General features: G+C 40.4%; 1 protein-coding gene across 2 annotated transcripts in view; it reads left to right on the forward strand.

Moving 5' to 3' along the window:
• Positions 1-25,520, forward strand: part of PINX1 (PIN2 (TERF1) interacting telomerase inhibitor 1) — a 93,355-nt gene extending 67,835 nt beyond the window's left edge. For both annotated transcript variants that reach the window (XM_036092438.2, XM_036092440.2), the window contains exon 7: positions 24,801-25,520. In XM_036092438.2, coding sequence (XP_035948331.1) covers positions 24,801-25,283 — 483 coding nt within the window. In that variant the 3' untranslated portion in view covers positions 25,284-25,520. The remainder of the gene's footprint in view (positions 1-24,800) is intronic.
• Positions 25,521-27,097: the final 1,577 nt, after the last annotated feature.

Here is a 27,097-nt window from a genome sequence, read left to right on the forward strand (position 1 = left end):
CGTATCATTTTATCTTAGTATCTTATTTTAGCATTTCATTATACATCTTTAAAAGTGAAGGACTTTTTTTTTTTAAAGAGAAGGATTCTTTTTTTTTTTTAAGATTTTATTTATTTATTTGACAGACACAGCGAGAGAGGGAACACACGCAGGGGGAGTGGGAGAGGGAGAAGCAGGCTTCCCGCTGAGCGGGGAGCCTGATGATGCGGGGCTCGATCCCAGGACCCTGGGATTATGACCTGAGCCGAAGGCAGACACTTAACAACTGAGCCACCCAGGCGCCCCTACAGAGAAGAACTCTTAAACACACAACCACAGTACCATTATTACACCTTCAAAAAATTAACTGCAGTCCCTGAATGTCATCAAATCCAGTTAGTGTTCACATTTCCCCAGCTGTCTTATAATTTTTTAGTTTGCATGTGTGTGCTTGAATTAGGATTCTAACAAGATCTATGTATTGTGATTGATTGATAATTTCTTTTACTCTCTTAACCTATAAGTTCCCATTTCTTCTTTTTTCCTTGCAATTTATTGTTGAAGAAAACTTGGGTTCCTTGTCTTACAGAATTTTCCATATTCTGGATATTGTTGATTTTATTTTTATAGTGTCCTTTAATACATTCACTTTTTTAAAAATAATACATTCACTTTTTAAAGAAATGCTACACTGGATCATTTTATAACATAAATTACTATCCCTGCTGGACCCCCTTTTATCATTAATTTTCCTTGCATGGCTCTTTATATGGTTCCTGCCTTCATATAATTTACAATGTAATCTGATAGGCAGCAGTTAGTATTATAAGCTCTTCCAAAATAATAATGTCCAATATAAATACAATAAAAAACCACATCAACTATAGGCATTTCTTTCTTTTTAAGGTTTTATTTATTTGAGAGAGAGAACACGAGCTGGGGGAGGGGCAGAGGGAGAGGGAGACTCCCCACTGAGCCAGGAGCCTGACGCATCACAACTTGGCCAATCCCAGGACCCCGGGATCATGACCTGAGCCCAATGCAGACACTTACCCAGCTGAGCCACGCAGGCACGCTTAGGCATTTCTGCTGTAACACAAGATACATGTTCGTGAAAAATAGCACATTTTGCAAATTCCATATTAAAAACAATAGAACTTATGGGAAAAAATCAGTTAAGAGGTAGACTGCTAAAATCTCTGCAGTTTTGTAACCAAGAACACACATGTTGCTTACCTCCCCCCACCACCTCTTTTTCTTTCTTGCACACACACATACACACACACACACACACACACACACACAGTAATTATTGGCTCATGAGATAATTCACTCAGACCAGAGAGACTACTTAGGGAATCTTAAAAATGTTCAAAAGCAATAGAACGAACACATTGGCTACTAAGGATGGAAATGGAACTCTGAGCTGTGGGCCGCCATTAAGGTGAACACAGGGACATGCAGTCTGCTACCAGCTGAGAGTTCTTTGTGGAGAGAGCCCTGGATGCCAGTGTTGTTGCAGATTGGTTTGAGGGAAGCCAACTCTAAAAATGGACGCTAATTAGCATGTAGGAAGTGCATTGGTAGGTGTTTTCAAGACTACTAGCTGGGGAGGGAGGGGGTGCAAAGAGGGAGGAAGCAGGATTGGGCAAGGAGAGAAGTTGGCCTGCTGTGATACAGTCACATGTCCTCAGCTGACTCCACAGGGGCCTCTTCAAAGCCACCCTAGATCATTGGCAGAAGCCGGGTTTTATGGCCCTCTATTGATCAGTCACTGGGTCCAGCCTCCCTGTCTCCCAGGAATGGGGGTGTGACCTTAGGACAGGTGGCTCTTCCCGGAGAGGACTGACAGCTGAGAGTTGTCAGCTCCTTGGGGAACAGACCCCAGTCTGAAGGGTGGATGTGGCGGCACAGCACATGTTACCTGTGCTCATTTTAACTTCCTAAAAATAGAACCTAGGGGATCCTGTCAGCACAGCAGCTATACGGAGAGGTTTGGGGTTTTTTCCCTTTTCCTTCCGGGGGTGTGATTCTGTCCACACAGTCCTGGCTCCCCTGGCCTAGGGAAAATCACACAGCTTCCACATTTTATTTCCCCTGTTTACCAGCGATGGATGAGCTACTTGGTGTTGAAGAAACAGATATTGTCACAGAACAGACTAGGTGAGAAGAGTAAGCAGTGACATCAGGGCCTTTTCACATTTTCATTGACTTCAGAAAGTGTCCACACCATTCACAGACTCGGCCTTGGCTGCTAATTTACCAGATTTAATTGCCTCAAGAAATTCACCTACAGTTTAAGGCTCTTCCCATGATGGCACATGGTAAATTGTGCCTAATTTATTCATCCCCTCCCACCAGACTATCAAACTTACACAATTAGTTACTACAAAACAACAGAAAAACTGAGAAAATATTAGATTTCTTTGGGCATCAACAAATTCAGCTGGCTAATTACTTTTAATGACTATATTGACAAACAAATGACAAAGGATTCTATAGCATTACAAGGCATTTTGGATTAATGAATATGGGGGGAAAATGACTCGGATCATGAACTCCTAATAGCATTTTAACAAATGCTTAAACTTAGGTCTTGACTTCAATAACCTAGACTTGGGGTCTCTATTTCTACAAATAGAAAAGCTGTCCTGGGGAAGCTACTTTAACCTAAGTACAATCCGAACATTTCATGTCACATGGAATCTGTGCACCATCAGTGATAAAATGAACAGCCTTATCTTTCTACTTACTGTGTTCTAGTTCTGCCATGTTAGCCATGTAAAATCCCTTAATCTAGTAGTATGCATGGCCCAGAATCGCTTTAGGTAACTAATTCTACCATCTGGAATTTGATGTGCCTGGCAACAAATCTAAATACTTGTCTAGCTAAGAAGGAAGGAACTAATCACAGTGCATTGTTTGGTTCATTTATAATAATGCGTTACCCCAGCCTTACTTAGGGTGCATGTGTGTATAGATGTAGAGACACATACACAAGCAACATACATTCTAAATGAGGTACTTGAAAATGGATCTTTCAACACTAGTTTGTTCAGTGTTGTGAAAAGCATTTAACATTCAAGATTCTCTTATATTTCTTGTTGAAGTTTGGAGTTGAAGAAGCTTTGTGCCACAGGGGAAAAAAAACCTGCTTACTTGATAAGAACTAATTGTAATTAGTACAGCAAATGTTTGCATATAAATGAGCATTACTAAATTGCTTGAAGCTACCTGAAAGCCTTTCTTTTCTTAGCCTTAGGAATTCTTTGTAATTCAAGCTATTTTGTAATTATGTCATTTGGATAATTTATCACTGAAACACCGTTGGATGAACTTTAAGAATCTTGTCTTTTGTAGACTTTGGTTCTAAATTAAACGCTAAAGGAGGATTCTTATTTGTTAATTCGCTAGGCCAGTCCTTTCATAGAGATGTGAGAGGCTTAAACTTGGCCCTAAGTTAGTAGGATCTCACTAATAGCTCTAGGTGTAGTTTAGCATATTTCTTGATGCTTATTAGTCATTAAATTGTAATCTTATGTAATTCTATTGGAACTGCTTTATAACAACCAGAAAATTCCATTTAAAACTCAGTCTTTAACCCAAAGGGAATTTTAACCTTTATGGGAATTTTCCAAATAATTATTTTTTTCTTCCCTAAGATTGAAATTATAAATTCTCTGTGTTTATCAGGAATCAGAGTGCTGGTAGGTCTTTCTGATTGTCAAGGTTCTGTTAATTCTTATCTGAAGCCCCCGAGCCTCTAGGAAGTTCACTCAGAGGTTTATTTCTTCGAATGGCACTCAGTCTCTGCACACAGCACAGGCTGGAATGGTTGGGTTTTGGTTTGTCAGCTGTTGTTCTTTGACAGGTTTATCTTTTCTGCATCAGAGTCATTTCAGTAATGACAGTAATAGCAGTAAGGACGGCCAGCCTCCAGTCACTTCTGTCCCCTGACATCCAGGACTTCTGTAATTCTCATTCCAACTCTTAAAATCATACAGAGGTTCTAAGTTCTACTTGACTGGTCTTGAAGCATTTTGTGAGCCTGGACTCCAAATCACTTTTTAAGAAGTGCTTATATTTATTTTATGTCTTGATTTCAGTAACCTAGATTTGGTGGGGTTTCTATTTCTACAAATAAGAAAGCCAACCTAAGGAAGCTACTTAAGTAAAATCTGAACATTGATATCAACGCCCTTTCTAAAAGGAAGGTAGCTTTAAACTATAGGAAATTGCTGAGTAGACTTTGGAAATCAGTAAAGTTAGTTTTATTTCTATGTATCAGTAAAGCTTGTAAATAGAGTGTGAGCTTTAGATATTTACCTAATTCTTATTCCAAAGTTGTTGAAGTTCCAGATTGGAAATTGTATGCCTATTTACTGTGTGATCCTAAGAAAATCTTTTTAAAAATTTATGCTATTTTTTAAAAGATTTTATTTATTTATTTGACACAGAGAGCGAGAGACAGAGAGATAGAGAGCAAGCACAAGCAGGGGGAACGGCAGGCAGAGGGAGAAGCAGGCTCCCCACCGAGCAAGGAGCCCAATGCGAGGCTCTATCCCAGGACCCCGGGATCATGACCCAAGCTGAAGGCAGCCACTCAACTGACTGAGCCACCCAGGAGCCCCTATGCTATATTTTTTAAAGTTAAATATTGACACTTCATTTAGTTAAATCAGCCATTTAATTTTGGGGTGCCTAGGTGGCTCAGTTGGTTAAACATCCAACTCTTGATTTTGGCTCAGGTCATGATCTCAGGGTCTTGAGATCGAGCCCTGCGTTGGGTTCCATACTGAGTGCAGAGCCTGCTTAAGATTCTCTCCTTCTCCCCCTGCCCCTCCCTGCCCCTCGCCTCTGTGCGTGCATGCATGCACACTCTCTATTAAATTTTATTTTATTTTATTTAAATTCAATTAATTAACATATAGTGTATTATTAGTTTCAGAGGTAGAGTTCAGTGATTCATCAGTTGTGTATAACACCCAGTGCTCATTATATCATGTGCCCTTCTTAATGCCCATCACCCAGTCACCACATCCCCCCACCCTATTCCCCTCCAGCAACTGTTTGTTTCCTGTAGTTGAGTCTCTTAATGGTTTGTCTTCCTCTCTGATTTCATATTATGAAATCATTCATTTTTCGCTTCCTTCACGTAGATCCTCTGTTTTGTTTCTTAAATTCCACATATGAGTGAGATCATGTGATAATTGTCTTTCTCTGATTGATTTATTTCGCTTAGCATAATACCCTCCAGTTCCATCCACGTTGTTGCAAATGGTAAGATTTCATTTTTCGTTGATGGCTGAGTAAAATTCCAGTGTGTATGTGTGTGTGTGTGTTTGTGTATATACACACCACATCTTCTTTATCCATTCATCTATCGATGGACATCTGGGCTCTTTCCATAGTTTGGCTATTGTGGACATTGCTGCTGTAAACATTGGGGTGCAGGTGCCCCTTCAGATCACTACATTTGTATCTTTTTTTTTTTTTTCCATGCAGAATGTGCCCTCTTTAATACCCATCACTAGGCTAACCCACCCCCCCACCCCCTCCCCTCTAGAACCCTCAGTTTGTTTTTCAGAGTCCATCGTCTCTCATGGTTCGTCTCCCCTTCCGATTTCCCCCCCTTCATTCTTCCCCTCCTGTTATCTTCTTCTTCTTTTTTTTTTTTAACATATAATGTATTATTTGCTTCAGAGGTACAGATTTATGATTCAACAGTCTTGCACACTTCACAGCGCTCACCATAGCACATACCCTCCTCAATGTCTATCACTCAGCCACCCCATACTACATTTGTATCTTTTAGGTAAATACCTAGTAGTGCAGTTCCTGGGTCATAGGGTAGTTCTATTTTCAACTTTTTGAGGAACCTCCATACTATTTTCCAGAGCAGCTGTACCAGCTTGTATTCCCACCAACAGTGTCAGAGGCTTCCCCTTTCTCCGCATCCTCACCAACATCTGTAGTTTTCTGACTTGTTAATTTTAGACATTCTGACTGGTGTGAGTTGGTATCTCATTGTGGTTTTGATTTGTATTTCCCTGATACCAAGTGATGTTGAGCGTTTTTTCATATGTCTGTTGACCATTTGTAAGTCTCCTTTGGAGAAATGTCTCTTCATGTCTTCTGCCCATTTTTTGACTGGATTATTTGTTCTTTGGGTGTTGAGTTTGATCATTTCTTTATGGATTTTGGATACTAGCCCTTTATCTGATAAGACATTTGCAAAAACTTCTCCCATTCTGTCGGTTGTCTTTTGGTTTTGTTGACTGTTTCCTTTGCTGCGCAAAAGCTTTTTATTTTGATGAAATCCCAATAGTTCATTTTTGCTTTTGTTTCCCTTGCCTTTGGAGATACGTCTAGCAAGAAGTTGCTGTGGCTGAGGTCAAAGAGGTTGCTGCCTGGCTGTCTCTTTCTCTCTCTCTCTCTCAAAAAAAAATAAATCATTTGATTTTTATTATCATCCTTATGCTCATCCCTTCCTCCCTTTTAAGGGGATAAAGGGATTGTTAGGGAGGTAAAAGCATGCCATTCGTATTACTTTGTTTTTTAACAGATCCCCGTTACTTGGAATTGGATCATGATACATAGCACATTATCATCATTGGTTACACTTTATTTTAGACTCCTTTTTCCTTATAAAGATCTAGAACTGATACGTTGGCATTTTCTTAAAATTAAAAGATAAAATTAGATGTCTATGAGTTGCAGTTACTAGTGAACCATAAACAGAGCCTGTTTTCTGTTTATCTGTGCTTTGAAACTATAGGATCAGGCTCAGCCTAGCGTCTTGGTTATGACTCCTTCAGTGTAATAATCTCTCATTATTTCATCATTTTTCTTCTAAGAAATATTATTTTAATTGTTTTCTTCCTATATACTTCCCCAGCTTAAGATTTTTCCAGTTCCTTCTTCTATTTAACTCAGGTATTCGTCCTTGTCACCCAATAGCATTGTTGCATGACAAATGATTAAGTGAATAAGACACAGTCCCTATCTAGTTGGGAGGTCAAGATGTACACAATCAGCTGGAGCAAAGGCATTGATTACTGTGCCATTGATTGCTGGGGACATATGTGATGTAGTGATGAATTCAGCTTGCAGAGATTAAAGAAGGTAACATATATGTGGCATCTTAAAGGAGTAGCAGTTGGCCAAATTGAAAGGCCTCGCAAGGAGGAGAGAAGAGCATCTCTACAAAGACAAAGATCCTTGAAAAAGCAAAGGGCCTTTTAAGGGATAACTAGCATACAGATATGGCTAGACTGTGAAGGTGGATAGAGAGAGGCAAATACCCCAGACACTTCTCTCTGTGTTACTTTGAAATAAATCCCTGAACTCGTAACATTTCATCCATAAATATTTCAGTACTTGAGCTTATATATCTACAAGTTAAAGGACTTTCTTAAAATGTATAATTCCAAGACCATTATTATACTCTATAAAAGTTGATAATAATTGTGTACTATCATCAGTAAGTGTTCATTTTCAGTTTTCAAAATGTTATACATTTTGGCTTTCCTTTTTTAAAAAAATTTTATTTATTTCGGGACACCTGGGTGGCTTAATCGGTTAAGCATCTGCCTTTGGCTCAGGTCATGATCCCGCAGTCCTGGGATCAAGTCCCAGATCGGGCTCCTCGCTCAGCAAGCAGCCTGCTTCTCCCTCTGCCTGCCACTCCCCCTGTTCATGTGTGCTCTGTCTCTGTCAAATAAATAAAATCTTTAAAGAAAAAAAAAAAGATTTTATTTGTTTATGAGAGAGAGAAAGCAAGAGGGAGCAGGAGTGTGGAGGGGGGCAGGGGCAGAGGGAAAGGGAGAAGCAGACTCCCCACTGAGCAAAGAGCCTGACTCAGGGATTGATCCTGGGCCCTGAGATCATGACCAGAGCAGAAGGCAGATGCTTAGCTGACTGAAGCAACCAGGAGCCCCAAATTTGGCTTTTAAGTTTCTTTCAATCTGTGGATTCCCTCCATATCTTGTTCTTTTTTTCTTCAATTTTAGAATGAAATTTAGAATAGAAATTTCCACGTATCTGTTTACCCTGAGGTAATAAATAAATAATATTTTGTTTCCTTTATTTACCAGTTTTCAAAAAGAAGAGGTTCTCTAGCATTGTCTGAAAGTGAGCAATGAGTTTTCCTTTTTTGTATCACTCATGGAGTGAAATACATCTGTTGTGTTTCAGTGCGTTGCATTTATTATTTTTATTGATAAGATTTTCCATCTTTGCCCAGTGGAAGCCTCTTCAGGTTGGTTCCTGAATTCTTTTGACATGACCTTGTAATGGTATTTGATCATTCCTTCCTACCTGGGAAGAGATTTTCCAGGCTTACTTTGTACATTTGCTGCCTCAGACTTGGAGTCATCCATTTATCCATGGTTCCTTTTGGTGGTAAATGATGTTTAGAGACCACAGTCTGGGCTGTAGGGTTGCTCTTTGCCATTAGTTGGTCTTTGTTCCTAGCCCTTGTTAAATGGATAGAACTGTAATTTTTTTTTTTAAGATTTTATTTATTTGACAGAGGGAGAGAGAGAGAGAGAGAACACATGTACAAGCAGGGGGAGCAGCAGAGGGAGAGGGAGAAGCAGACTGAGCAGGGAGTCCGACGTGGGGCTGGATCCCAGAATCCTGGGATCATGGCCTGAGCTGAAGGCAGACACTTAACTGACTGAGCCACCCAGGCTCCTGAACTATAATTTTTTTAATAATAAAATATATTATGAGTTTATATTCATATTATTGGTTCAAATTCAGGACCATAGGACTTAACATTATTAATCTTTTATCTTTATTTACCCACAGTAAGAATTCTTGGAATCTATGGATTCTAGAAATAAAAGCATTATACTATTATTATACTTGTTTATTTCCTATTACATACATGATAGTTACAGAATAACATCGATAACTTGATTATCAAAAAAAAAATAGATTGAAGGGTTTTTTGTTTTGTTTTACCATTTCTTTTTGTCCTTTGGATGTGTCCCATTAGGGTATGTATGGTCGAATTACGGTGTTTTAAGGTCATTTGGAATTCCATTCTGTGTAGGTATTTAACACTGATGAATAATCACATGTATTTATTTCATTTTATTTTTAGGAATTGCTTTCTTAAATTTGAATTTTCTTATATGTTCATTGATTCTTGATTATGTTCTCCATTTTTATCCTCTTGATTATATTAGAAATTATTCATTATTCTGTAGTTGAACTCTGTACTCTGCACCAACTTTTAAGTGGAACCTGGTTCTAAGATCTTCACCCTGATTATCCAACTGGTCAGATTATATAGTTCTTAATGCACATAATCCTAAAAAGAAAATGATTAGAGTATAGACAGTCTTAAAACTTGATACATACGTACTTGTGTGATTTAGGACATGTTATTTCTCTGTCACCTTCCATTACAAGATGGAAGAGTGATATTTCTGACTAAGTCTGGGAATGGATAGTCCCATGTCAATAATGGGATATCTAGGGAAGAGCTAGCCTCTCCTCCCAAAGTCACCTAGCAAGTGGTTGTTCATGACAGAATGCTTGTCTGGTCCTCTTGTCACTTCCCTTCCAGGTGTCTGCCAGTTTTGCATAAAATGTATGGTTCATTGGTAAAAGCCTGCCCCCTTAGAACAAGGTAAATCAAAGATTTAGCTGTAAGATTTAATCAGGAGAACTACTCATCTTATCTAGATCATGGCAGTATCTGTGTGAACAGACCTTCTTAAAGCAGGTTAAGCAGAACACTAATTCCATGGGGTGTCAATGAATTTTATGCCAAAAAGGCATATCCCAGCATCCTTTTCCTGTCCTAGGACAAGAGACATAAACCGACCATCTCCTGGCAGCAAGGACCTCAAACAGGGTTTGGGGGACCTGCCTCTACTTTCTATAAGGGTTCCAAAGTGAAATAAGTTTGGGAAGTTCTGAAGTTTAACAACTACTAGATATCTCAGATGGTAGTGTGCATTATGAATCAAAGGGAGGAATAGCATAGGTTTGTTTCCCAAGCTTACTTAACCTTGAATCCATCCCAGTTTTTCATAAAGCAACATGCTGTATTGGAGAAGTGCTGCATTAGAAAATAAAGCTGCCTCTAGATTTAACTTTACAGGACATCCGTGAGACAGGAACATGTTAACCCATACCATACCATAGGGATCCATTCAGCAAAATTCAGATTCTGGGAGAACTCTGTAGTACAAATGCCTTGGTTTCATCAGTAAGAAATTGAAAAAACAAAAGAGGGAATGAGAATGAATAGCCTAAAAGACAAGAGACATATCAACTAATCACAATATATATATGGACCTTATTTGGAAACTGATTCAAATGAACTGTAATAAGAAATAACTTAAAAGACAATAAAAGCGGTGTGAACACAGACTAGATATTTAGTGATGTAAAAGAATTTCTGCTAATCTTTTTATGTGATAATAGTGTTCTAGTTACAGGTTTTTCTCAGAGCTGTTATCTTGTAGACATACATACTAAAACATTTATAGATGAAAGTATATGATATCTTTGATTTGCTTTGAATTAATGGGAGTAGAGTTGGTAATGGTTATGTGTTGATAATGGTTAAAGCTGGGTATTGGGTATTATTGGGTTCATTTTACTGCTGTCTCAGCTTTGTATGTTTGGAAATTTCCATGGTAAAAGTTTTAAAAAGAAGACTGCTAAATTTGTATTACTTTCATATGAGTTCATTAGAAGTAACTGAGGCCATAACTAATTTTAAATTTCCCTGCTTAGTCTAGATTCTTCTCTAGCAGCTGTCTTTGTTCCCCAGCTGGAAAACGACCAGGATTTCTAAAGCATAGAAGCCTTCTTGGATTCACAGGTGTGATTTGTTGCAGAAAGAGACCACCGGTGACATCCTTCTGTGTTTGGAGGAGTCTCTCATAGCCTTGCTTATTCCTCTGCAACATGGAAATGGAATTGGTCGCAGAAAACACGAGTTGTCTAAATGAGGCACATGTGCCCCGAGAAAGCACTCTCTCTGCAGCCTACGGTTTATAGGCCCCTGTCAGAGCATAGACAGCAGATGGGTTTTGTGCTACGTGCCCAGGGGCCAGTAGCACAAGGCAGTTAGGGGCAGGGCTCAAAGCAAGGACAGTGGTGGTGCATTCCAACCAGAAAGGAAGTTCTTAAAAAACCTTTCATCCCTGTTACAGCGGTTTTAGCAAAAAGAGATATAAAACAAATGTGTTTAAAAAGGAGGGGATGGGCAATTTTATTTGGGCCAAACCATTTTAAGATATATTAAAAACCTCATCTCTTTTCCTCATTTTATACCCCTTCCTACCTCCCCTCTCCCTCCAATCTCAAGCTGCTCACAAACCCAGCCCCTCCCCCCCCCCCCCCCTTAGACTAGTTTAGTTTATTGCCAGTCATGGTGCTGTCTGCTCTGGAAAGTAGCAGGAAAAGCTGATAAGGTGCTGAGGACAGAAATCTCTGGCCTTATCTCTCCCTAGCACACGGTGCCGAGAGTGCATCCTTTTCCTGTCCTAGGACAAGAGACATAAACCGACCATCTCCTGGCAGCAAGGACTTCAAACAGGGTTTGGGGGACCTGCCTCTACTTTCTATAAGAGCCAGAAAGGAGAAAGTGGGTCATTGCTTTTTTGAAAGTTGTTTTAGTACCAGTAAAAATTTATATTGTCTTATAGTTAACAAACCCAATTTATAATCAGACACTCATTAAAGAGGAAGAAAAGAAAAAGAAGTAGGGGGTGAAGGGAAGGACTACCAAAACAACCCAAGAGTTGTAAGTCACTGGACTGTTTTGTTTGGTTAGACTTTTGCCAGGGCGTAGGTTTGGACTGAAAGGATTAGATTTGGCTTTTTGTTTGTTGACAGATCAAGCAAATGGTTTTGAGAGCTTTTGTGATAATAAGAAATTGACACACAGATGGCCCAGTGTTGGAAGAGAAGAGTGAAATATTGGCTCATTTTTCCTTCTATCCTTCTGTCCTGCCAGGAAAACAGAAATAACATTCTCTCCCAGATTTTCATCCTGTGATGTAATGAAAATAGTTTGAAAAGGAACCTTCCTTTGGGTTAGAGCGTGGCCATGGCTGGTGAGAAGGCGATACTTCGCTTCTCATGCGATAGTCTGCAGGGACATTGGTGATGTGGGTCTGGGCATCCCCATCTCCCCTCTGGGTCCTCTTTGGAGCCCACCAGGTGAAGCAGGAAGAATGACATCATTCTGAATCACCTGGAACCTCAGGACCCAGTTTGCAAGGCTTTACAGTATTAAGAAGACCGGGCTTGATGCTTCGTTACCATTTTTGGAAGAAATTGTTCACTGGACATTTCTGACAGCCAGTTGCTAGAATTCTAAACGTTAATGACAACTTTAAGAATTGTATATATATATATAATAGCAAAGACCTGATTGTATTCTTGAAAGCTTCTTAGTCTCCTGACTCTGAGTGAGTGCTGTGAAATTCTCAAGGCTACAGCATGTTAGAATGTTAGAATTAGAATTGTAACAGACCTTAAAAAACATAGCTGTCTTTTTTCCAACTCCACATAGAGCCCTTGGAGTTCCTCAGAGATGCCTCAGGGGCCTTACCAGGGGAGAGGAGGTTTAGGACAGGAGCTTTGGGTTCCCCTAACCCCACCTCAAACACAGCTCTGTTGTGTTACATATTGGCCTCTGTTTAAATTTCATTTGAAGAACAACACACAGTGCAAAACTGTGTTGGAGAAAAGTAACTGAGTAGCCCTACTTCCTTGTTTTGCAAATGATTCGCTTTGAGGCGCAAAAGGCCAGTGACTTGTCCAAGATCACACATTCTGTCAGATGTGAGTCAGATTTTTTTGACACTTGGGTGATTGCCACTTGCACTACATTGAACTCAGTACCTTTTCATTCTTTCCTTTGGTAGCTAACACTTTATACCACTGCCACTCACAGTATGGTCCACAGACCAGCTCATGACAAGGACAGAAGTTAGAGTAAGCATTTAGAAACTTTTATAGCTTGATATTAAGTTTCATAAATTGGAACTTGTGTTTTTTATGTCTTTTTAAAATTTCACTTTCCAAGTATTTTTTAATATTGTATTCTATTTTACTTTATTTTCTTTATTTAGTAAATAGTCGTGGTCTGTTTACAAAAGTGTTGGTCCACAATGGATTGGAGATTTTAAAAAGAAAAACAATGGGCCCTTCACTCCTGATAGTTTAAGAAGCACTGTGCTATAGGGCATTGCATCTCCACGGACGCAGAGCCAGTTAGGGACAAAAACAAGAAGCAGGGCTTACTTTACGGAACCAGGTAGGGAGGTGGCATTACTTGTACTTTTTTGCTTAAACTTTTAAGATATTATCATTCTTCCTTATAAAATAAAAAAAATTATTATAGCTTGCATAAAACTGATTCTGTATTTAATATGCATAATAACACAGAAGGATTGTGTTTATAGTAGCAATAATGTTTATTTTCTTTTTGTTAATTAATTTCGTTTTTTATTATGTTACGTTAGCCACCATACAGTACATCATTAGTTTTTGATGTAGTGTTCAGTGATTAATTAGTTGCGTATAACACCCAGTACTCATCCCAATACGTGCCCTCCTTAATGCCCATCACCCAGCTATCCCATCCCCCCACCCCCCTCCCCTCTGAAACCCTCAGTTTGTTTCCCAGAGTCCATAGTCTCTCATGGTTCGTCTCCCTCTCTGATACTCCCCTCTTCAGTTTTCCCTTCCTTCCCCATTGTCCTCCATGCTACTGCTTATGTTCCACATATCAGTGAAACCATATGATAATTGTCTTTCTCTGGTTGACTTATTTCACTTAGCATAATCCCCTCCAGTCCCATCCATGTTGATGCAAATGGTGGGTATTCATCCTTTCTGATAGCCCAGTAATACTCCATTGTATGTATGAACCACGTCTTCTTTATCCTTCATCTGTTGAAGGGCATCTCGGCTCCTTCCACAGGCTATTGTGGATATTGCTGCTATGAACATTGGGGTGCATGTGCCCTTTCTTTTCACTACATCTGTATCTCTGGGGTAAATACCTGGTAGTGCAACTGCTGGGTGGTAGGGTAGCTCTATTTTTAACTTTTTGAGGAACCTCCATACTGTTTTCCAGAGTGGCTGTACCAACTAGCATTCCCACCAACAGTGTCAGAGGGTTCCCCTTTCTCCACATCCTCGCCAACATTTGTTGTTTCCTGCCTTGTTAATTTTTGCCATTCTAACTGGTGTAAGGTGGTATCTCAATGTGGTTTTGATTTGAATTTCCCTGATGGGTAATTTATTTTCTATGAACGCTTTAGAATTATGGTCTCCATTCAATCAGTTAGGGGTTTGTTGAACTGAGTTTTGTAGTTGGTTTTCTTATCATTTAGTTTCTCTTTATTCTAAAAATAAATTCTCCCAGTGTATTTTTTTTTTTATTTTAATTTTTGTTGTGGTGGTGGGAAGACCACTTACGTGAGATCTACCTAGGTCTCATTTTTTATTAATACTAGTTTTTTACAGTCTGTCTCCCTTGGGATGAGAGCTCCTTATCTAGGTCCCAACCCTGGTCAGGTAAATAGTAGCTGTTCAGTGGCTGTTCATGAGGGACAGGATGGCCAAATCTTTGGACTTGAGCCTTTTCAAGATCGTGTTTTTGTGTCATTTACTTTTATTACATGATTCAATGAGTTCAGAATTTAATTTACTCTTACTAATAACTTAAATATCCTTTAAACATAGAATTATTTTGCCTTACCAGATTTACTCCTAAAGAGCATTTTTAAATGCTTTTAATTGTTATTTTGATTTCTGGTCAATTAAAAAGAGTATAGAAGGGTTAACCTTATATAATACACAAGAACTGAGGGAAGGGACTCTGTTTTGTTAGTGACTTCATTTACCTAAATTAATTTACCTTTCTCTTGAAAGTAATCTTGACTATTCCAGATAACTATTCCTCCTCTAATCCTAGTTTTAAAGTACTAGGTTCTCTGAACTCTTCAAAAAATGCTATGCTTCCTGTAATAAGGAGCGTCAGCATGAGTTTTCATGATTCCTAAGCAATTTTCAAGTCTTCTGTGGAGTAAAGATGGAAGAGACAGATCCTCAGGTAGCCTCTGCTTCTGTCCTTCAAGATTCAGATACTAGCCTTCAACTACGGATAAAAGCTACTTGTCCTGCTCCAGAGAGCAGTGAAGAGAACCAGTTGACCTAGAATTATAAAATATAGTCAGTTTGGATTATTTTTAGACCTCATTCAGAAAGAAGTTGGTGTCTATGTCACCTTGATCATTTCTAGCTTTGGAGGAGCCTCATTTATCTTATAAGGGCTAGTATGTTGTGAAATGTCTCATGAGTCACTGCAACTTTGCAAGCCTTAGGACCTTTCAGGGGGGCAGGAAACCTGCTCCTCTTTTCTCCCCCCTCTTTTTCCCTAGAGGTTATGACTCTTTTCAGTAGTTTTGATGTCAGTTACTTGAGAAGTTGTTGCCATAGAGAATCATCGTTTTAAAACATGTTTATGATGGCTTTTCTTAATGAATGGTAATTGGAGCAGCTGAAAAGGCAAAAGGAAAAAAAAAAAAGAAGAACAAATGAACAGCTTTGTTAGCATTGGCCTTCATATGAGGAATTCGGCATCATTTGTATTGCTCTGCTGTTGTTCAGTGCAGAGCAAGATATTTTGTCCCTTCCAGTTCTCCATTATTTTCTGAGATGTCCATTTATTTGTCTGAATTTGTAAATTCCAAGCAAAGTTCTAATGCCTAATTATTAGAAAGTTATCTCTTTAGGTTTATAGGGTGTTGAGAGTTCTCTTTGATGTCCGATCACTTCATCACCAGACTTTCTCCTTGTCTACCATCCTTCGCTGCTTGAAATCAGACAGCAGTTAGCAGCCTCTCTACCATTCACCAGCATTAATTCAGGAAGGTAGCAAGTGATGGACATTGAGAACTCCCATCAAACCCAAAGCCCCCCAATTCCATATGTATGTGCATGTATATGTGTCTGTATATGTGTGTGTATGTGTGTATACTTCAAAAGCATCTAACACTTCCAAAAGCAGATATTTGATAATAAATTTATTCATTTATTTGTTCAGCAAATACTTACTCAGCATCTATTATGTTTATATACTAGAGAGAAAACAAACTTCCACAAATTCTTTACTGATGAAATTCAAAACTTTATTTATGGACACTGATATTTGAAATGCACATAATTTTTACAAGTCATAAGATAGTCTTTTGATTTTTCCCCCAACCATTTAAAATTGTAAAAACCTTTTTTAAAAGATTTTATTTATTTATTCATTTATTTATTTATTGGAGGGAGGGGCAGAGGGAGAGAGAGAATCTCAAGCAGATTCTGTGTTGAGTGCAGTGCCCAACGCAGGGCTTGATCTCACAGCCCTGAGATCATGACCTGAGCTGAAATCAAGAGTCGGACACTTAACCGGCTGAGCCACTCAGGCACCCCTAAAATGTAAAACCCTTTTTTTTAACTTGCGAGGTGTTCAGAGATCAGCAGCAGGATGGATTTGGCCCATGAGCCATAGTTTGCCAGCCCTGTCCCAGAGAGCACTCTCCTGGAGCCCCTGCAGAATGGGCTTCTAATACATGCCTTGGGTTCCTAGAACCTGTTTGTATGTGCACACCTGCCCACCTGCCCCCCCATACACAGTGAGTCTAGGTATTTTCCAGTTGAGTTGCTGCGTAATTCTACTGCCAATATTATATTTTTTATTTTTAACCCAACTTTTAATCAAAATTTCTCTTCAGTCAGGTGGATTTTGTATTTGTTCTTAACTCTTGCGATGCTTTCTAATACTAAAAGCAGTTGTGTTTCCCAGTCAGATTCCCTAAGGCTGGTTACAACTGAAACTGTGTGTTTAGCCTAACTCCAGATGTGAGTGATGGAGATCTTGAAACACACACATACACACACACAAGATTTCACATTTGAATAAACTTTTTGTGAGTGCAGAAACAGCTCTCTGTCAGGAAAACACTAAATGTCTTCAATTATATGGAAACCAAAAGGTACATGGAAAGCAAGGAGAGAAATGTCGGCACAGTGGCACAATTCCTGCTTTCTGACTAACAGTATTGATCACTGCTTAGCTTAACCTTTGGAGACAAACGAATTCTGATGACTCTCTAGAAACGGGCTTTCCCACGTTGTATTTTCAGCGCAGGATACAACATAGGCTGTACCTTAACAACTTGCAGCCAGGGGCTTATAGTGGAACTTTCATCCAGCTGTTTGTCTTAGAATAAGCTCCTACCTTTGCCTCTGATGTGCCCTAGCACTCTCTTGCTGTCCAGCCTTTTCTTTTGATGACAAGAACAATTCAGCCCATCCAGGCTGTTTTGTTGCTGTGTTCTGCCAGTCCCACAGAGTGCATGTGACAGTTCTCATACAACATGGCACATATTTTTTTTTTTTCCAATTATCTCCTGGGAGGTGACTACAGTCACTTGTGGAGTAACAGACCAGAGAAGTGTGTGCATCTATTGACTGAGCTCCTCTGAATCCCTAAGGGCCACAGGAGGTAACTGGCTGATCACTGTAAGTCGTTAGAGAAGCAGGGTGCACCATGAGGCGTGGCAGCATCTGATGCGAAGGGAATGGTTTCATCTGGATGGGAAGAATATATACTGCAAAATGCTGACTCTCTCCTTCCTGTCCTTCCAAGCGCCTTCTAGGCATTAGGCCTGCCCAGCGTGCAGACAGATCTCTACCAATAAATACAAAGCTTACGGCTCAGTGGGTGGTAGTGAGGGTATCTCCCAGCCTTAATCTGCGTGGGCTTGGTGTCTTTTGTGCTCTCCTTGAGCACTTACCATGTGGTGGTTCCTCCTTGGAGAGTGTGTGCCGAATATAAATGAAGTAGAAATGGTCTCTGTCCTCACGGAACTTAACATTTCCCTGGGAAGATGCTTACATGGCGAATTATAAAAAATCAGAAAATAGAAGTTAACTCATTAATTGCTAGTCACAGACAGTAAACAAGAGAGGATGTTTCACAAGGGATCAGCCTTGTTGAAGGAGGCAGTTTTGTACTCCATCTTCAAGAAGGTGATGCACCTGACTATGTATAAAGGATCTGCAAGAGCATCCTTGGCCCACATAATGAGTGACTGTGTCAGCCCTTTCTGCCCCATCTGTTGGCAGAGGCTCTAGCGCGTACATATTCCAGCAGTGCCTTCATCCTGTAAGTGATGAAATCACTTCATGACTTTATCTCTGTCCAAAATGAATGGGTGCAATTTCTACATCCCAGGAGTACATCTAAGACATAATTTGTGTTTGTCAGAACTGTCCTGCTGAAAAATTTGGAAAAGATACAAAATGTTCTTCCAAAGCACTCACTGGCCAAGCTTCCTTAACTTTGCAGACTGCTCCAGCCCCAGCTGACGACAGAAGAGTGGAAATGAGCATTTGCTCATCATAGGCACCAGCTGTCAGAGCTAGTAACTCCAGTTGCTAAATCCATTACTTTTGAGCTCTGGGTGTCTACTTTTTCTTTCGATGAGGAAAGTTCATTGAAGGATTACTGTTGCAGCCTGACCTCTTGTGTTTTAACATGGAAATCAAAAGGCTTCAGTCATCTTGTCACTTAAGATGAGCAGTGACATATGAGAGAGGCCAGTGAGCTGAAAGACTTTTACCTTTGAAACCCCATCGCTGGCCTAATCTATCATAAGTTAAGATTTTATATTTATAGTGCAATTGCCCCAAACACCTCACTGAATTCTCAACCCAAACTGTTCTGTTTTCCTGCCCTGAAAGATACTAACACCATCCTCCTGAGAACAGTAAAGAGAATCCTTTTTATTTGGGCATTTTGCTGTTAATCCATCTTAGTATACATGTTTGAAAGGCACAGAGGACTGTGAACCCAGAGGTGCTTGAGCAGATAGCTCATTGAGCTGCAGAGCCTCTAGAGAGGCTCTAAGAGAAACAAGGAACAAACTCACAATTCTGTGGACATTGGAGAAAAGTTGACACGCATAGTTTTGGGCATCTTTCAGGCACCTGACATGATTGTGGTATATTATAATTGATGTCCTAAGGATCTCTCTTTGCAAGGTCTTGTTTCCTTTGCATCCATTCTGTCCCGCTGCTCCCAATCCCAGTGGTAATTCAGAACTGCCAGAGATAGGTTTAGGTCCTAAGATTCTCCAGCTTTCAGGATGGCACAAGTATATAGGCTTGAACCACTGGACTCTAACTGTTGCTGTTGAGAAAATGGAGACAAAGCAAGTTAATGGTAGGAGGGACTGCCCGCCTCACCAAGTAATCGCTGTCTGTATTAGAGGTGTCTGGCTGGAAGTCGTAAGACATCTGTCCACGAGGGAGTCTTGCCTTAGGTGGAAGGTTGGACTCAGCTTTTACTTCCTGCTTCAAAACCCTCACACTTTGCTAAGTGAATTTACATGCTAATTTGACTAATTATAAAACTCTTCAGCCTGGCTTTGGGCTATTTTTTATTTATATAAACTACAAACTACATAAGGGTTTTTTTGTTTTTGTCCTGTTTAGAAAGTAGTATCTATTTCTGGTGACATTTTTTCTACATGAAGCTTTTGCATCAGTTTACCTTCTGCCCTCGTCAAAGTTGAGCATGGACCTTAGTCCATGGATTATATGACCAACTGATAACGCATTTCGGTATTAGGATGATTTCTGAAGAGAACAACAGTGACAAGTGAGTCTGTGTGACACAGGCCAAAAGTTAGGATGCCGTCGTGGAAAGAGAAGGGGCTTTGTGTCTGGCAGCCTTGCGGCCCAAGACCTTCTGCAGTTAAGTGCTTTGATCTGTAAAATGGAGAAAATGCCTCTCCTCCGGTTGCTGTAAGGGTCACATGGGCTGACTTATGATAATAAGTGACTTGCATGTTGAAGGCATCTAAGAAATGATGGCTGCTTTCTATAGTACACCCAGATATGGCCTCGTTGGGTCAGGTTTCCTTCTGTGATTGAGTGGAACATTCCCACAGGGCCCTTCCGGCTTTAAACCATTGAGGTTCTGTGAAGTGAGGAACAGGCCCTCCTGAGTTCCAACCCACAGAATATTTATTGCTTGGATAGAAATTAAGGCCCCAGCTATCATTTGGGAAAACCGATTATCAGATTTTTTTTTTAACACATACTTTTATAAGCTCTGAGAGAAATGAGAAGACTGAGGTTTTCTGGGAACAGACAATGTTAACTCATGAAACAGAACAACACAAGAAGCTGTTGCACTTTATATTTTTAAAAAGAGTAGGTTCTAAAATACGTGGAAAAAATTTCAAGACTCTAAATGTACCCTTGATAAAAAGGAAGGCAATACAGTGGATATATTACAAATTTAGGGAGAGGTTTGTTTTAAAACTGCTTTGTTAATCCCTTACCATTTCCCCTCCTCATTCACGGACCTCTTTCTTTGCAAAGCTTATCTTAGGTATCCTGCTTGGTCCTGGACATGCACAGTTAATTCGGACATGTCCCTGCCCCATGGGAACTGACAGGAGGCTGTGGTCAACACAAAGGCTGGGGGGTTCCATGGGGCAGAGCCCAGCTCCCACACAGACTACTCTCCCACCTGTATCCTTCACTAGACCCAAGTGAAAGCCTGCATTTCGCCTTGCACATGCCATTACTAGGCAGCTATTAAAACTCTTGGCCCACTCAAGCCGGGACTTAAAGAATCTTAGACTGTGGAGGCATAAAACCCAAGGGAGTAGTTGCCCATTATTCATTCCAGAAGCCCACCACAGTTTCGATTCCAGTCGGGTAAAATCATTAGCATTTCCCCCACGCTCTGCCTTTGGAAAACACAAATTTAGGGTATGTGAAGGATCAGTGGAGATTTTCAACCCAAGGGATGGAAAAAGAGAACCTTCAAAATTGTTAAGTACAAAAAGAGAATTTATTATCATTTTTAAAAGTTTTAGATTTTTACTACCTTCCTTAGAAGTATTTGGGATGATTTCCAGGATATAGGTGTAAAATAGATCTGTCCTTCAGTTAATAGTCGCTCCAATTTGTTGCTTTTATTGATTTTAGCCTCTGTATAGTGTCCTTTCTTTTAAACACATTCTTAACAACTCTTCAGTACAAAATAGTATTTGGCTCTTTCAGCTCTTCTGAATGGTATTACTGGATCTGCTTTTCGACTGGCATGCTTTCTCATAGGTGGTGTAGAAATGTTTTTTCCACAGGTAGGCTGTGGGCCTGTTGGTCTCACTGTGGCATCTCGGCTTGACAGTTGCGGTGGTGGTTTGCTATGAACAGGGCTCATCTCTTCTGCCTGCTTGTACTGCCTCCCTGTACCTTCTCTGCTCTCTTCCATCACTGAGGAATGGCCAGCACAAATGTCTCTTCAGAGATCAGTAAGTTTTAGACCTTCAAGGGACCTTAGAAGTGACCTCCTTTAACCTACTTCTTTGACCTGATAATAGGTAACAGGCCTAGAGAAGCTATGGGATTCACCTAAGGACCTTCATTAGTTAACAGCAAGAATTAGAATTCAAAAAAAAAGTTTCCTGAATCCCTAAGCTTAAATCAAATGTTTAGTAAGAACTACACCTCCCTTGGTAGTATTTTGTATGGCGCTGGAAGTTTTCAAGCTATTTGTCATTTATTTGGCTAGTTTTTAGAACACTGTGAGCAAATTGGTGCGTTCTCAAAGTTTACAAAGTAGAAGTCACGTGTGGCATTACAGATTTTTTTTGAAGTTGTATTATATGATTAATGGAAATGTGGAAAGATAGAAATTGTCTCTGTTTCAAATGACTAGAAGTAACTTGCTTTTTTTCAGTACTTTGAAATAAAGACCAAACATGAAAAGTTTTCGTTTTCTTAAAAAGGTATATATCTTTCATATTTATGGCCAAGAATATAGAATACAGGGATTACAATTGCTGTAGTAAAACTAGGTTTATGATTTATAAAATCAAAACATGATCTTACGATGTAGGAGTCCTGGGCACTGCTCCTACAAGAATCAGATCTGCGACTGATCCCTGCTGTTTCCGTGGCTTTTAAAACAGATACATTCCTGTAGTGTGGGAGGGTGGCTGCACCTGGCATTAAATGGCTCTCCCCAGCAAGCCATTGTTTTACCTACACTTTCTTTGAGATAAATAGGATTTGGGTGCTGGCTCCTCTCGCTTGTCTCCATGCCCTGCTAAGCTTGGTGTGCAGTGGCCCGTGGTTATTAAAATCCTTATCACCATAAGGAGTTGATCATGAGCCATAGTTGTTTTCTGGAATTAGAAAGGCCTGCTGAATTCAACAAGTGACTCAAAGATAGTCTTATATTTCCTAATAATTAAAAGTGTGATTAATACCAGCAATTAGTTCCTGTGATTTAACTGTTAAAAGCAGGAATTCAGGAGGTAATGCATAGGTGAGCAAGGTAAGGAGCCATAGGATATAATTTAAATTTCAGTTCCTCAGACACCAGAAGAGTTGGCCCGCATAAGATAAACTCCTTTTAATGCCGTGAAACTAAATGAGACCATAAATGGGCCACCTTCACAGACTGTCTACTGTCTGGGTGTGGCTCTGTGCCCTTAAATGGAAGGCAAGAGTATTCTTGCCCATCAAACTGGGATTAGCTAGCACCAGGAGACCTTGAGAAGATTTCTCATTCTGCTATGCAGAATTCAGCTTTTTCAACAGTTAAGGAATTAAAAACACAAGGGACCTTGTTTCGTTCTCCTGGGGCAGCTGTTTTTAATTTTTTTGCAAAACTACCTGATGGGATTGCAGCTAGAATTGAGTGCTGATAGGTAACATTTGAACTTCTTCCTAAGGCTTAGTTGGTTTATTCCATATGTTCTGCATTTTACATTTTGAAATTTAAAAAATTGACCACACAATTTTGTGTTATTAGCTCTGAGTAAAATAAGGTTTGTGTTAATTGGATAAGTTGTGATGTTGTTGGTAAGGTACCTTTTCGTTAGAGCTCTCTGGGGCAGTGGCCACTCAAAGCCCAGTTGTTCATTGATGGAGTATTGATTCTGCTGGAATTTCAAAAAGGATGCTACGTTGATTCCACTGAGCTGGTTTTTGAGTTCTGTATCAAGAAAATGCATGGTCCATTTATATGTGTTGGTTTGTAATAAAGGTAGCTGCATAGGCAGAACTTTACCTGAGTTCAGAATTATATGTAGAATCCTAATTTGGAAACAAATTTATTCAGAAAAGCATTTTCCCACCCTTCCAATATGAAAGGGTCGAACAACCAGTCTCTTCTGTGCAAATAAGTAAATATGAAAAGAAGCCAGGTTATTATGAAAACCCAGGTTTAGCATTATTGTCTAATGGCTTGATTATTTCAAAAAAGTTTCTGTGGACATACTCTAAACATTGACTTTACATAAAGCATAGTCCTTATAATCTTCATCTTGTAGGTACTTAGTTTTCTCTCACACATTTTCATCCTCTTGCTGCCAGCCAGCCACAACCCATATGATGATAGTAGCATTTCATTTTTTTATCCCAGGCCATTAAGTTAGGAATTTTCTCGCTTCTGAAGCCTTACAGCTGAATGCATTTATTTAAAATTAAAATGTAAACCTCACTTAATCCCAGCTGTCATGAGTGAGTAATTCTTCACATTTGGAAACAAGACTAACACAGCCATGAGTATCTAATCCAGGTTGGAGTAAGGATGGGGCCATCTCCCTTCTCCCCTCCCTCAGCCGAGGGAAGAAGGGTTCCCCGTGCTAACCTGTTCTTGATGGGTGGAGGAGGGAACACTTGCACTTCCAACCTTGATGCATTCTCTTTTGGAGGACCACGTTCTGCCTGTGGAGGACACAGGTGTTCCTGACACACCCAGTTCTGGGTTGGCATTGGGCTCCTGTTACAGGAAGGGCTAGCATATCCATGTGTCATCTATGCTTCCCGGTCAATGCACAGAGACCTGTGTAATCCATAACAGAGCTGAAATAGGTGTCTGACAAAATCACAAAGCTGGAGGACTTCAGTGTCCCTGTTTTTTTTTATTATTATTATCTTAATCACCATACATTACATCATTAGTTTTTGATGTAGTGTTCCATGATTCATTGTTTGCGTATAACACCCAGTGCTCCATTCAATATGTGCCCTCTTTAATACCCATCACCAGGCTAACCCATCCCCCCACACTCCTCCCCTCTAGAACCCTCAGTTTCTCAGAGTCCATAGTCTCTCATGGTTTGTCTCCCCCTCCAATTTCCACCCCCTTCATTCTTCCCTTCCTGCTATCTTCTTTAGTGTCCCTATGTTTTTAAGGGAAATTCTTTTTTTTTTTTTTAAAGATTTTATTTATTTATTTGACAGAGAGAGAGAGCAACAGCAGGAACACAAGCAGGGGGAGTGGGAGAGGGAGAAGCAGGCTTCCCGCCAAGCAGGGAGCCCGATGCGGGGCTCGATCCCAGGACCCTGGGATCATGACCTGAGCTGAAGGCAGACGCTTAACGACTGAGCCACCCAGGCGCCCCTTTAAGGGAGATTCTAGGTACTTAGTCATCAGGTATAATAACATTGTTGCTAAGCAGCTTTTTACTCAGAATTCCATGTAGGTGACTTGCCAGTTCACTTATAAAGTTAGCTTATGTCTGTTTGAATACATACAGTATTCAACCAAAGTGTCTGGCCACCTTGTTCTGTGCTTTGCAGTTGAGCTCTACCAAAGGGGAGATAAAGAGACATGGTGGAAGCTGGGCGCTCAGCCTGGTCTCCTCCTGCCCAGTGCAAGTAGCTCCATGTTCAGTCCTCCAGGATGCTGTGAGGAGTCAACAGTTGAGGCTTAATTGGTTTTAATTTTTTCCCCACCTTAGGATGATGATTCCAGCCCTGCCACTCCAGATGGGAATGTATCCTCCACTACAACGACCAGTGCCTTCACCATCCAGGAGTACTTTGCCAAGCGGATGGCGGAGCTAAAGAATAAGCCACAGGTCATAGCAGCAGGGCCTGACCTTGCAGAAAACCGAATAGAAAGAAAAAGGGGAAAGAAGAGAAAGAAAGGGGCAAAAGATAAAAATATGGAGACTTACACCGAACCCCAGGCCAAGAAGAAGAGAGACCAAGTTGAACGGCAGCTCGGAGACCCTTGTTGGGATGAGAATTCTGGTGTTTCTGCTGAGGATGGAGAGGATTGTGTGTGGCCCCCTGATGACCAGGACATTACCCCAAAGCCCAAAAAAAGGAGAGAAAAAAAGCTACAAAAGCAAGTTGAGGTAGCAGTGGACGCTACATTACACGACATACCAGTGAAGAAGACGAAGAAGAAGAAGAAGAAGAAGAAAGGTTCCGAATAAATTCTCTCGAGCCAGGGCCTTCCAGCCATTCAGCTGTCAGGGCCCTGCAAGTAAACACCTTTGGCCTGAAGTCAGAGCAGAGTTCACCCAAGAGAGTTTGTGCACATCTTTTGACATGCCTGTGGGTTGCTGAGTCTCGCCCTCTCACCACATTTTTCCCAACACATCCCTGGAGAACTTTCTAATGTCCCAAATCATGGCTCTCATAAACAAATAAATTTCTTTTTAGACTGTGAACCCTTCAGCCTGAGTGTTTACTCATATTTATTTGAATACATTGTTACGTGTGTGTAGGTGTCACAGTCTGGTTTTGCTCTTGATTTCCTTCAGTAACAGTGAACTGTGCTTCCTTCTCAAGGACTCAGTCTAATTAAAGGATTAAGAGGCAATAGTTTGAATTTACATGGTTCTTTCTGTTCTATAGCCAACCATACATTTTTGCCAAGCAGGTATTATATGATTACGTTCCCAAATTGGAGTGTTGTTTGGCTTAGTTTGGTTTTGATGGGGAGATTTTTTAATATCCTCTCTTCCACTGAGCGATGGTGGCTGTGTGTTCAGAGGTCTTCTCCCCAAGAAGACAAAGTTTACGAAGCAAGCTAACTCCGGGGACAGTTTAACCTTCCAGGTCTCCCAGGAGGCCTTTTAGCCAGCTAGCTGTTCCTCACGGAGTGTGGGCAGTCAGAGCTGTTTCCATGTGGTGGTGCTTGGGGATAGTCCCCTGTCATGGGCTTGGCCTTATTTGTGATGATGAGGAGGTCCTCAGGAGGCTCAAAAATACTGAGAATCTCAGGTCATGAAATTAATTTCCTCTGGAAATCAGGCAGTTTCTAGATTGGGTGTGCCTTATGAAAGTACTTAAAAGGATAAATATTGCATACATAATAAAAGGTATCTTTCCGTGCTGCTCAAACCACATGGCATCACCCCGTTGTGTTTATCCTGCCTTCTGCCATGCCCTGGCGAGTCTCCCTGTGTGCTGGTTAATCTCTCCTTGTGCGGCTTGACTTCAGAGCCCCTCACGCCCTCTTTGGGACACAAAAAGAAAACGCTTAAAGTTTGGAGGTCCAGCCCTACGGTTTTCCCTGCTTGTTTGCCCTCCTCTGCCTTCTTTCTGCTCCCCATCTATTCCCTCTTCATCTCTTTGCCCCTTTACTCCCTCTTCCCTGCTCTCCTCTTATTTTCAGCCCCCAGCTTTCTTGTACCCCCTTTTAGCTGCCTGCTCCCCGTGCCCTCTTGCAGTTCGCACTGCTTGGCCCACTCTGCTGGACCTGTGACCGTAGGTGTGGGGGGCGGTGGGCTCTACCCCCTGATTTCGAGATTAGCACGGTCTGATGACCTTTGGCCCTTGATTCTAACTCTTGTGGTCATACATTACATATGAACCATGGCCCTGAGATGCTTAGAATTGAGAAAATATATGAAGAATGTTTGGTTTTAAGTCCCTTAAAGATTTTGAAGAGTGCTTATTGTTTAAACACACACATACACACACATCCCACAGAGAAAAGTCATGAATTCAGAGCCTGAGGTCTGGTTTCTTAGTTTTATCTTGGCTCCCAGAATTTAGAATCCCAGGCTATGGTCCAGACTAATAAAACACCCAAGATTTTTAAAGTCAATTTTCTTTACAGAGGGCACATGCTCAAGTTATGTCTGCTTGTCCTATCTTGTCAATGAAACTAGAGTTCCAGAAGGGAGTCAGGATGTATGAAACCTAAAGGGAACTATTTTTTAAATATATATATAAATATAAATAAATATACATATATATAGTTTTATATATATGTGTATATATATGTATGTTTATTATA

The sequence above is a fragment of the Halichoerus grypus genome, chromosome 3 (assembly GCF_964656455.1).
Source record: "Halichoerus grypus chromosome 3, mHalGry1.hap1.1, whole genome shotgun sequence".
NCBI lineage: Eukaryota > Metazoa > Chordata > Mammalia > Carnivora > Phocidae > Halichoerus > Halichoerus grypus.